This window comes from Apteryx rowi, unplaced genomic scaffold, assembly GCF_003343035.1.
Source record: "Apteryx rowi isolate R43461 unplaced genomic scaffold, aptRow1 scaffold_99, whole genome shotgun sequence".
Taxonomy (NCBI): Eukaryota; Metazoa; Chordata; class Aves; order Apterygiformes; family Apterygidae; genus Apteryx; species Apteryx rowi.
The window spans coordinates 1,040,532-1,053,754 of NW_020451304.1; the positions used below are offsets into that span (position 1 = coordinate 1,040,532).

Here is a 13,223-nt window from a genome sequence, read left to right on the forward strand (position 1 = left end):
TCAGAAAGTGTTTGCTTCTCTCTAGCATATTTTACAGTTGTTCATATATCTCACAAATATATTTGAGATATATCAAAATTCTCAACACCAATGACCTCCTCCTATACCTCCAATGTACAACCTGATCTTGAGTCTCTGGCTACACCTGCTTTCTCTTGAGATCAGGCTTATTTAGGACATCTTTCCTTCCCACAGGTACACACAGGGACACACACATTTAGACCAGTTGATCTGAATCAGTTTTTGCAAACTATTTTAATTAAAATATTAACTTGTTGGAATAGTCCAGGTCTGCACATGATATACATGTAAAAATGGTTACTACACAATTCTTTTTGAATACAAAAAAGCCAATATGGGATAGCCATCATTTGGATTCAGCATTCAGTCATGCTTGACATTACACAGAGATGGGTTGAGAGAATTCTGTTGAAGTAGCTCAATTTAAGCCAGAGACTTTGACCAAATTCAAACCATAACAGAAGCAAAAGAATGAACCCACTGAACTCGCAGGTACAGCCTGTCCCTGCTGTTGCTGCTGCTGTTTGTGATTGAGGAGCTGAACTGCAAAACATTGTGTTAGCACCACGCTCTGGGCACACCCTCCACACTCGCATTGTAAATTCCAATACAATTTGGGGTTTGGGGATTTTCATTTCTTTTTTTTTTTTCTTTTCTTCTAAACCCAGGAAAATATAGGTACCTTTCCTAAATCGGTTTTGCTGCATTTCAACAATGTTGCAATGCAAAAGAATGACCCCCAAAATCCAATTCCACATTAAAAAAAAAAAAACATAGCTGAAGAAGGAATAGGACAATCCACGGTCATCGCTTGCCACAGGGGGCAACCAAACCAACCCCCTCCTTGGGACCACTGCCTCATCCCAAGCTTCCATGAACTGTTAATACTACAAAGCTCCTTACTAAGGGGCTGCTCAAACAGATTTTGGTATTGTTTCCATCTTTGATTAGTGATATGTTATGCCAAAGTGCTGGAAATCCCACTTGGATTCACCAGACWTTGGCAGAGAGTTAAGGATTGGGAGTGGATGTTAATTTAGCTAATGAAAAAACATCGCCGTGTTGAGAGTACTGAACAGCAGCGAGACTAGAGCATTTACTAYATAAATATGTCACATGGACAAACACATTCGGAAAACCTTGCTTTTGAGCCCTATAAACATATTAAAGGCAAATCCTAGAGTTAGCAGCTAGTGTTTTCTTCAAGATGATTAGTGTGCAAGGAAAAACATTTACAAAGAACCCTGGCTGGTCAGTCCCCAAGACAGAAATCTTTGCCTCAAGCCAAACTTCATCTACCTGCTCTTCTCCTAACCCCACAGTGCTGGCTGACGCAGAACACGCTGCCACGAGAGCATGGGGGTATCTCCAATTCCCAGCACTAAGGGATGACACTGTGCCACAAAGTCATTGGACTCCCCGACCCTTTATCACTGGATTGATTTCACAACCACCTTTGCTTCCTTTCAGTAGTACAGCAGCTCCAAGGAGCCTCCGGAAGTAGTGCCTTCTCGCATGGTGTGACATGCTGCCAAACAATCACAGCATCTCAAGGGACTGTAAAAGTTGTAAAATATTGCAGCAACCAAAATAATAAAAAAGGAGCCTCACATGCAGCAAGATCTACAGTGGTGATTTGGGTTAGTCATCAGCTGGGAAAGAGTCATTGGCTCAGCTCCTCCTGGTACACTGTGGCAACTAAACATTTAAACAGTTGGCTACACTCTACATGTAAACAGGAAATTGCAACAAGCCAAAAAGGTAATAAATTGGTGGATGTAGTGTAATAATGAAAAACCCGATCAATGGCATTTTGCAACTATGGCATTCTTCAAAATACCTCTGGCATTTGAGATTGATTGGCTGAAAATCTAACATTTCTGAATGGAGCAAAAAGGACTATGCTGGGCTCCAAGAATTATTCTGATGCTTAGCTAAAATGAGATGTCACAGTATTAGCTATACAAGTGCATTACTTATGCTCCTCTGCCCAACCTCATCTGAGCTAACAGCAGCACAGTCAGGGAGTGCCAAAGCAGGAAAACAGCTTTGAACATTTCTAGCCTGTTCCCTCCAGACAGGTTTACCCATGCAGTTCTYGGGAAGCTGACCAGTGCCTTCTGAGAGAACGTCACTTCTTAAACACCACGGAGTGGGCACTTGGGTTGCAGGGCCCTGCTGAGCCCTGGTGTCTCTTGGCCTCTCTTCTCACCCTTCTTTCTCACCTACAAGTCTCTGAAAATGCCTCTTGGCAGAGGCAATACCCTAGAAATGTATCCAATTTAATGACAAATAAAAATGGAACAGAAGATCCAGCTGTTCCTCCCTTGGATGTTGGTTTAAAGGCAGCTCACCTGGTTTTTGCAGGGTGGCAGTTAGAAATTTATGGACATGGGAGGAGGTCTYCACTCTCGCTCAGACTTCCTATGGATGGCATGACAACGGCAGCCTGAGGCCCTGCTGTCACGTCAGTGTGACAATCACCAGCCAACTCTTCTGACTAATTGCATATATTTCTCAGATGCCCTCCCAARTCCCCTCCAAAAAGTAAAAACAAACAGACAAACAAACAAAAACCAACCCTCCCAACCCTGCAGCCAAATACTATGACATCCCAGTTAGTAAACACAAAACATAATGCTTTACAAAATGAATACAATATTCCATGTGCACCCAGCTTCCACACGTCAGCACCGCACTGAGGAGGCTGCTGGGCTGGTGTCTGTAGGCAGTTTCTGTTGGCAGACAGCTCCAGTGGAATTGCCACCCTCAGTTATTGTTTAAGTTATGTATAAGACATGTGTGAACCATTGGATATTTGTGAAGTAACACTTGTGCTCCTGCTCATGCCCTGTTCCGTCCGTCCCCCAGAAGCTGTCCGCCTCAGAGCCTGGGGGCTGTTGCGGACCCCTATAGCACTACCTCGAGGTACCCCCTGCATGGGCCCCGAGGGGTGACCCCATGGCTGAGGTCCACCTTGCATTGGATGGCCCCAAGCTTGTGGTGGGCCACCCATGGGATGACCCCAGTGAGGTCCTGCGCCCCCAGTAGGATTGTGGGACCAGCCAGAAGCTCCCGGGTAGCTGTGGCTGAACGCCTCGGGGGAGAGATTAGAAAGAACCATATTACTAAAACCTAGCCTCATGCTTTCTGAGTCAAAGGCTTCGATCTCGCGAGCTTGACGCTCCAGCAGGCTTCGTATCCGTTCGGTACGCTCGTTCTGCAACGCCAGCATCTCCTCCTCAATCTGGGAAGGGAAAAAGAAAAAGACATTCTGTAGCAGCAGGACTTCTTTGCAGGCATGGCCTCAAGCCTCTGAAGGACTTGTAACAGCAAGTTAACGGGGGGAACCTTCTCCCCATGTTTCTACAAAAGACTGAATCTCAATAAGGTGTCCCTCAAAACACGATCTGAGGAAAAGGATTAAAAGCAATGGCCAAGACTAACTTAGTTCATTAGCATCTCCCCTGCTGTCAGCAACCACACGGCCAAAAGGTTGTCTTGGTCTGTACTGAAGGCACTGGAGAGAGCACTGTACTTGTAAGCATTCTATTGCCTTAGTCAGGGAATATGCAAAGTGATTTCATCTGGAATTTAGGAAACAATCTGCTCCAGTGTGAGTCATCTCCTGAGCCATTTGGGGCTTTCAGAAACTGTCTTATTCACTTGCTGTTTCTTAGTGCTGGGAGAGCAATACTGATTCTCCACAGAGCAGCCTTGCTTACTCTTGCTGAAAGCTGCGCAGTGGTCAGCTGGCTCGGAAATGACAGAGTAGGAAGAAGGTGCTTTCTCTAATGTTAGCTCTTTAAAATTCTGCACTTGTTTCTTCCAATATTACTATCTAAGAAGAATTTCTCCTTTCCTTTCAAAACTAGTGTCCAGTATGTGAAGCTGCACATAATTTTCAGTCTTTGTGACAACATAACAAACAGGACTTAGTGTGACTGAACTTCACAGAAAGATATACCTAATGCACTGCATTAAAATAACATCACTTAGGAATGACCTCAGGATGCAGGACTCTGAAGATGAGGTGTCAGAGGCGCGTGGGAAAGAAATGAGTAAATCTAAAGTCTTTTAAAGACACTCTTGGGACATGCTCATTACCGTTGCAACATGAGCAATACAGAATCAGGGTATAACATGTACAAGTGCCTCAGTAAAACTTAAAAACTGCCCATTGATGGGGCTGGCTACTCCCTCCTTAGCCTAAGTCAGAGACACGTATGCTCGTTGAGTCACTATGGTGAAGGGCACCATCAAAAATAAAAAGCGCTACACTGAAAAAGAAGCAGAGTCCTATGCACACACTGACATCTGGAATCTGGTTTATTGTTGAGTATCAGAGACTGACCTTGCCATAGGCTATATATATGTTTGCGCATATAAATTCAGAGGTTCATCTTGTGCACGCACCTGACCTTCCTCTGGCTGCCAGACAGCTTCAGTTAGCACACATACGCAAATACCAGGTGACATYGCTGAGCTACCCACACCAGAATACTTGCAATTGTTAACTCTTCCAAAACAAAACCAAAAAACCCCAGACCCTAGCGACTGGAAAGCACATCTACCTGYGCATACAGGTAGTGCAATGTTTTCCCTTGAGCTGCCACTAAGTAACTGTAATCCCAGTAGAAAACCAGTGGCCCATGACTTGGTGAGTTGCAATGCACGAGTACTACATATATTTCTAAGTAAAGACTCCAGCCTATGGAAGCTGAAGGACTATCCAATTTTTTGCTATTCTAAGGCAGTAATCACATTGAAACCTGCAATAGGCTAAACTCATTATCAACAGCCAGGGACACTCAGSATACAAAAACTTAAATAACAACAACAACAACCAAACACTGCTGCAAAAAGATGCCTAAAGTTGATTTGCAGGGGCCTCCTATGCCCAGAGACTCTGATCCCAGCTCACACTGAAAGATTTGCACAACATTATTATTGGCTGATGTGTGTTTCCTTAAGCCACTGGCCTCACTTCAGCTTTTAACACAGCATTATGTCCAGTGTAACACAAGCTGATCCCACAGACACGGAGCAATGGCCAGCAGTAGGCTTGCTATGGCATACTTCTTCTCAGAGCTCCTGTTAGATCATGCCGGCAGAGGGCAATGCAGACCCAGCATAAATATATATTCAAATGCAGGGCTGGGATGGGAGCCGTCCTCTCCTGGATGGGAACAAAATAATAGAACCAGACCAACCTAGAGCTGGGGTTTAAATACAGGTATAACACCCTTGAGTGCCACAGGGGAATCTTGTTTTCACAAATTAAATTGCTTCCAGAGTTTCAACTTTCTGTAAGAGACCAAAGTGCAATAGGACTGTGCTGTCTTCTCAGAGGTGCTTTCTCTGCTGACCATGAGGTGGAGCAGTTTTATTCTGATGAGGCACCTCTACCAGCTAAGCATTCATCTGGTAGCCTCTGGGGGAAGTAAGTGTGAAGAACCTTGAGGCCACAGAGTAATTGTCATAATTTAATAATCGCTGATCAGCATCAAAAAGTTTGGAACTGTCATGTGAACAGTGACGGCTGGCACCCACAGGGCAAATCAAGAGGGGAAAAACTCGTAGGAGGAATGCTGACTGTGCATTTCCTTTCACAGACTAGTGCATTACCCTTCCCCTGTTTTGTGTAGGCCACTCGCACACATTTCTACACACACCACGTGTCTGGCACTGGATAGGAAAGCATGCTCCAACAGGAAAGCCCTTAAATACACGTAGTCAATTCAAGTTGAAATCTAGGGAGCAGCAGGTTCCATGCCTGTGTGTCTGGCTGCTTCAATTTGCTTAGAACAATAGTGCAGACATAAGCTTTTCCACAACTTAAATGTCATTTCACTGGAAAACTACAGCTCAGTGTCCACAGACTGACAAATGGAACAGAGCCGCAGTAAAATAAAAACTGTATTGCCATAAAATACAGGGCCTCAAATCACAAATTCATCCTAATGCATTCTACCTTTTTTAATCTCAAGCTACCTACTGCTGATACCATGGAAATTAAAACAAAAAACCCCTTAGTTTTGGGTTGTTGTCTGTCCTCTAACAAACTGGGGAAGTCAATCTGCAGCTCAGGGACTGAAAGAACAGTTCACTTTCCCTTCTGCCCAGAGAGGCACRACTTCCTCCAGCAGGCAGGGCTTCAAAAGCAGCCGGAAGCAGCTCACAAAGGCTAAACTTTCTGCCAGCTCAACCATCCTATGTGTCACTGAGCTATCATCCTGGAAAGTCCAATATCGAAATGATCTATGTTGCTATACGCAACAGGGTAAGAGCAATTTCTCTCTCTGCTGATGAGCATGGTGCAAATTAAGATCTGAAACAAGGACAGTGCTAATGATGCTCTCCTGCCCGTTTTACCTTCTGCTCAAGGAGGGCCCGGCGGAGGGATACCCTCTGCTCAAGGTCACGCAGCTCCCGATCATGCTGGGCTTCTGCCTGCATCTTGATTTTACTCTGATATGCATTCAGCAGCTCCAATTCCTGCTGCAGCTGCATCTTCAAAACCTGGCACTCTGCTTCCTGTGCTTCATCCAAACGCAGCTGGGAAAGGCAGACAATAGAGACATTTCACTATGGGGTAACCACTCATGACACTCTGGGGGAGGACTGCGGGGAGGGGAAGAGAATGGGATGGGACTTTGTTTTCTTAGCAATACAATTGGCCTCTATTGTACTTAGTTTCACTGAACAGAGAACCTATAGTGACAAAGACCGGTGACAGTGAGCCCACAGCGCTGATGCAAGTGATGCTGCTGAGCAGTGGTGCCTGAGGAATCATGATCCATACTGCAAAGACCAGACTGCTGGAAGTGGTAGCATTCACAGCTCTCCTTTTCATTAGGGGCAAAGTTTAAAGAAAGAAAAGCTCTCCTGTCCTCTGTTCAACTGGATTAACCAATCTCCTGTATGTGGGAGACTTAAGTCCATATCCCTGCCAATCGTGGACTTAGGATGAAAGAATAAAATGACAAACTTAGAAGCCTGTAAGCAACATGATACTGAACTTTTAAACTTCCCATACATAAATTAAGCCAGCTACCCTGCCTCACAGTGTTAAATTTGTGCACAGAGTGATGTGTGCAGGATGCAATGTGCAAGAAGTGCAAAGAAAATTGTACATTCATTGTAGCAGGGACTCAAAGCATTGCTCATGGAGTCATTCCTTAAAGGAGAGTTTACAGAACTTTCGCACCAGTTTTAACGTTATTTCAGATTTACAATCAAAAGTCTGAACTCCTCCATGACTCACTGAGCATCTTCCACCAGTGAGACATGCTTTGGTTGCTATCATTGAAAACTCAAAACCTCAGTGACTTAGACAGCAGCCTGCACGTTATTTAATGAAGCTCTAACAGGAGCTTTCACATTGCCAGACTTCATGCAAAAGCAGTCCTTTGGCCACACAGATGCATCATCTTGCATCTCTGCAACAGCGGCTTCAGTTTCAACCTGCCTGACGTGGGTAATACTTCTTTCCTATGAATTGGAACGCTGCTTTTTAAATACAGAGGACTGTGCTGTGCATGGCGTATGCAGCACGGAAGCAGATACCCTGGGCTATCAGGATACAGACTGGTTAAAATGTAAACATCCCCATTTGGCTGAGGAACCCTGGGTCCCTGGGAGGCGACTCACAGCTTGTGTAGAGAGCATTTCATTAATGCTGTGATCATACTGCTCAGCCAGGATAGCCAGCTTCCGGGTCTGCTCCTCCTTGAGCCGTTTGAGGACAGCTTTATGTTCACTCTTTGGCGTGGTCTCCAGCAGATGGTTTCTCAGTGCTTTGTACTGTCTGGTTTGGATCTTGCACGTATCCTGAAACTGCTTCTTTATCTGTAGTTCTTTTGACTGGAAAGATGGAGGGGACACAAACAAAAAGAAAAACAGCACATTTCAAATGGGAGAAATATCCATTCAAATGGATATTTAGGATTACATTAAGGATATGAGTTCAAGAATCCACAAATGTATATTAACATCTACAGTGCAAGGAGGGAAGCAAATACACAAGAGGCAACGACTACTGCTGCAGCTGCTTTGACACTGCTACTGTGCAAAACAATTACAATACAGACACTTTTATAACAAAGCTCCAGCCTAAATACAGCTGTCTCTACACAAAGAGCCTCACATTTGTCACTGGACTGGATCCAGTCCTGGGTGTTGCTTTTCAAGAAAAGTTCTTGAGGGATAGGACTAATATTTATTAGCACTGAAAGCCATACTCACACATGGTGGTGCTTGTATGGCACATATATATGAAGAGCACTTAATGTTATGAAAAGAAGCAGATCTGGTACATGGAAGGGACAGGGAAAAAGGGCAACACTTTTTCCATTAAGGTTTTCATGAATGAAGGATGTTCTAACCCTCTGATATTAAGAGTTTGATTTTCATAAGGATACTCAAAAATGGCTTGGAAAGATTAGACATCTGAAGAAGTGCACCACAAGCAACACTAGCAGCACGCTAGCTTAGCAAACAAAACAATTCCCCAGTCCCATTGGAGGCTTACTGGAGACTGATTTTTCCCTTTGCACTTGCTAGCATCTCTGTATTGTTTAGAGACATGATTTTGTGACTGCGCACAGGACTGAGACATTAATCCTGGAAAAGGTACCTGGAGTTGCCATCCACTTTGCTGTATCACCTTGGATAAACTCATTCTTTCTTTCACCTATCCTACTGGCCCCCAGAGCAGCTTTATAAGGGTTAAGATCTACAAAGTGTTTTAAGATCCTGAAAAGGAAGCTTCTCTAGAGTTCCCTGCATCTTTCTACATGAGGACTGGCTGGGATACTTCTAACTAAGCAAAATCCAGAAGTGATGAGTGATGGTGGTTAAATGATGGATAGTTAAGTTTCCCATGGGAAAGAAAAAAAAAAAAAAAAAAAAAAGGCAAAAAGCAGAGCCAGACACATCAGCACAGTCAGTACAGTCTGGGCCATTTATACTGTCAACCACCATGGTCAAATCCTGAAGTGCTGGGGACAAGCAACAAGTATAGGAACAGATTCCTGTTCCTTGAATAGCTTGGAAGAACTCTGGGTTCTGAACCAGCAAAGCAGATATGTGCATGTCTCCCGTCAGCTCCTCCACTGAGTGCTCCTGGCACTAACTCAAGGCTCAGCAGGGTAGGTGATAAGCACAGCACTTGCAGCTACCTATAAAGATTGAGAGCGATCAGACAATATATCCAGCCCAATTTAGATGTCAACATGCTTTGTTGCATAAACAAACAATTTGTTTTTGCTAAACTGATGCAGAAGACCGGACAGAGATGGTTTTGATTCAACCAAAACATACCATCATGGAGAGGAAGACATCACTTTTACCCTTTCTAAATTCACAGAAAGTTATTTTCCTCCAGGAAAACTTTAAGGTTGTTTCTCCCCCGTCCCTAAGGGAAACATCCACAGGTTGCATGCTCACATCAAGGATCTGGTCATAGCAAAACACTAACGATCTATTTTGTCCTCACTTTCTGTGAAGTTTCACTTGGACACCAGACCTCTGTTTACAGCCTTCCAATCCAAAGGCTTCAACAACAGGAAACAGAAGGGAGGGGTAAGGTTTCCAGTCAGACTTCTGACAAGATCATTTTGACCTAGCATTGTGAAATACCAGCAAGAGGGTATTTGCATCACAATTAAAACACAAAATAATAACAGAGCTGTTTTCACCGAAGGGTGAATTCTAGTCCTCATTCCTTCCAGTGCTGTAATAATTGCAACAGATACTGACCATTAAAAACCGCTTTCAGGACAAAGGACTTCATTAAAAACAAAGGGAAAGCCTGAAACCTGTGCTCTCCAAGGCAAATACTGCTGCAGAGAGAAACTAAGCAAATAGTTAAATTATCTAGTCAAATAAGAGCACTTGCCTGCGTTAGTCAGAAGCAAGAGAAAGAGTTAATACTAGGGAACAGTCTCAATAAATAGGGGATTGTACTACAAACTGAGCGATTGTCCAGCAGGCTGCATTATTAGCACTGTGTGTACGCGGAGGTGCTAGATTGACAGCTCAAGCCTGAAATCCTTCGCTAATCGCAGAGCGGCCACGCAAGGTGAAGTGCAAGCTTTCCATGCTCCTCACCAAAATGCTCCAGCCCTCTCCCCACTGCAAAGGGGAAGGGGGCCGAATAGTCTGCAAAGGTGAGAGGGGAGCCAAAACTGTACAGCCTGGGCAGACCTCCGATTTCACTGTCCCTGCTGCCAGCAAGGGAATGAATAGAGACATGCTGCCCACTCGTGTTTGCATCACATCACCTTGGGGAGGCAGATCTCATTCATGCTAATCTCGGAAGGATCAACCTAATGCAGCTGCTTCAGTTTTATTCAGCTCAGAGCGCAGTGCAGCTTCTTTGTGAAGTCACCAGCTATTTATACATTATATCCTTGGAGATTCTCAGCAGTGATCAGATGGTCCCTGGTACTCACAAGCTAGGTTTTTCACTGTTTAGTATTATTTTAATATTGACAAACTACACATTTTACTCTTGCTGCAATTCTATTTTCGGTTGGTTACTTTCCAGACAATCTCTGTAAGAAGATAGCTTGCAGGTGGTGCAAACTAAGTCAGATGGAAATATCACAAAGCAGGAAGACCTAGAACAATAGAAAACCCCATGCTCAGTATGCCATCCACTCATTTTGTTACTGGCACAGCTGAACACTGGGTGGAGAGAAGGCGGCTGCCTCCTCAAAGGAAACGTACCCGGCAGCTATGTGAAAGGCCTTATACTCCACTCTCACACTTCAGAATAAACCACTGGACTTCTTTCGATGAAGTGAAGGCTTACAATGAAAACACTAAGAGCCTCAATTACAGAGGCCCTATAGTTCTGGTCAGCCACCAGTGGCAAGGGCAGCGTGAGAAACCCATGGGAGCACAACACAGCAAAGGTCAGTGTTGGTATCTTGCTCTTCCTGAGGATGCTGCAATTGGTTGGTATCTCTCCCCCCACATCTGCTGGCATATCACATTAATACAAAAAGTAACGAGGTGTGCTAGCCAAGACAGACAGTGCATTTCACTTTGATGCACATGGCAACACAAAGCCTTAAAAAAGGCCCACACCCAAAACACTGCTTCTTCACAGAAAGACAGATTATCTTCTTGTGCGTGTGGGGAGAAGATGATCAGAAAACGGTGTAGGAGGAAGACGGAAAAAGGGCACTGCAAAGATTAAATGCATTTTAAAGTAACACAAAAAGGACGGCACATTGCTGAGAACAGTACGCTTTTCAAATTAAATGATGGAATGGTGTTGTTAGAGCCTGCCTATACTACACTGCAACCCTGATCACCATTGCTACAGTTCATACATACGGTGCTTGTAGGGCTGCAGTCACACAGCTTGACAAACATGACACTTCTCTAAGAACATATTAACTACAGAATTAGATACCTCTTCAAATTAGCAAGCTTCAAAATACCTTGGATCCACATGCACTGCAAATAAGAACTCAGCTGCAGCCTGGTCTCATGCTGCACCACTCATGTGCATTGCGTGCACAAGCACGCACACTGAGCTGCAGTGTACCACTTTCCCACTACCACCAGCGGTGTCCTGCTCCTGCAGCTCGCTCCCAGCGCTCCTGCATTACATAATACCTTCAGGCTCTTGGGCTGCTGCCGGACCTCCATGACGTGCTTACGCCGCAGCTCCCGCTCTCGGCGCTTGTTGTATTCCAGCTGGTTGGTGAGCTCAGTCTGGTGCTGGAGTCGGATCAGCTCACAGCGCATCTTCTGGATGGTACTGAGATGGCGGAACTCCAGCTCCTGCATGGACTCATGCTGACGCAGCAGCATGGCATGCTCCAGGTCCTTCTGTGTCTGCCTTTTGTTTAACTCCTAACAGAAGGACAGAGGGAATTATTAGATCCTTTGCTTACTCGGATTTGCATTCGTGATGTGACATTTCACTTGGTCTACAAGGTATTTCCCTCTTTCCAACGCATTTGAGGACAGAGCACAGTTTCTACACCTTATCAGAAGTAAACAACATTGTCATAGGTAGTTTTTCCTTCCTCATTTCACTTTTCTTTTTCCTGCCCCGGACGTTCAACAGGATTCACAGGAAGCATTTTCTGGAAAGGACGGTAATTGTTTTCCCCATTAACTTTTTGGATCTAACAGTTCTCTCAAAATAGAGCACTAAACTGAACATTTGATTCTGAATGATCATCCCTTAAATGCCATGTTGATTCCCATCACAAGTTGTGAAAAATATCAAGCCATTATTTTACCAAAAAAATTTCTGATTTGGTGATTAATATTTCAGCGAGATTGCAGGTGTTCTACAAGGCGCATTTCAGACCGGAGAMAGTTCCAGGGTCTCATCTCTACCTATTCTCTTACCTCCCGAACCAGGTCCTGCTCCAGATTATGGCGGCCAAGGAGCATCCGTCTCTTAAAGCGACGACACTCCAGCTCCAAGTACTGTCTCTGACGCCTCAGTAAGTTGGCTTCTTCCTCTGCCTGGAAATGCTGGATATTCTCCTTCTGCTTGGAGAGCCACTCCTGCTTCTCCTTCTTTGGAGTACTCTGGTTTTCATTCAGCTCCTGATAACAGTAAAGTAATTAATTGTGGAATAATTACATTAAGCTCCTTGGCACTGACCAACTGGACAGACCTGCCTAATAAGCCACATTTCAGGCAAAGCTGTTCCACCTTGTTTTCTCAGGGCCAGTACCATCAAAGCCTTTGCAAAATGCATCATATCACATATCTAAGGGAACATCAGGAGACAGCTTGGACTGGAGCAAATTGAACTGCAACTTCTTTTGCATTGACCATTTTAGCTAATCAAAATGCTGGTTCATGTTCACAGTTTCCAGGCACATATAATAGTCCAAAACTTAAAAATGATGATGTGAAACTGAAAACATAAAGGCACAATGAGATCCAGCCATACTGCCTAATAGATATTTTTACAGAGCCCCAGGGGGTTGGAGGAAGGGGAAATTTTTGTCATCCTATCTCATTCACAAACATCATCATACAGAACTCCAGGCCCATAAGCACATCAGAAAATTATTATATGTCTTGCTGAATCAGAACACATATACACTTTACAAGCAACTCACTGAGGCAGGGCCACTCACTGAGATTCCATAACTTACAAAAACAATATAAAGAAGTTCACAGGTGAAACTTAAGGCCACATTTTCCACATTAG

General features: G+C 44.3%; 1 protein-coding gene across 1 annotated transcript in view; it reads right to left on the bottom strand.

Annotated features, from left to right (window-relative positions):
• Positions 1 to 236: 236 nt before the first annotated feature.
• The window catches only part of TAOK1 (TAO kinase 1), a 55,603-nt gene continuing 42,616 nt past the window's right edge, over positions 237 to 13,223 (bottom strand). Inside the window, exons 16-20 of the mRNA XM_026055193.1 lie at positions 12,403 to 12,606; positions 11,656 to 11,895; positions 7,675 to 7,887; positions 6,397 to 6,579; positions 237 to 3,268 (exon numbers count right to left, since the gene is read on the bottom strand). Of these exons, the coding sequence (XP_025910978.1) occupies positions 2,807 to 3,268; positions 6,397 to 6,579; positions 7,675 to 7,887; positions 11,656 to 11,895; positions 12,403 to 12,606 (1,302 nt within the window). The 3' untranslated portion in view covers positions 237 to 2,806. The remainder of the gene's footprint in view (positions 3,269 to 6,396; positions 6,580 to 7,674; positions 7,888 to 11,655; positions 11,896 to 12,402; positions 12,607 to 13,223) is intronic.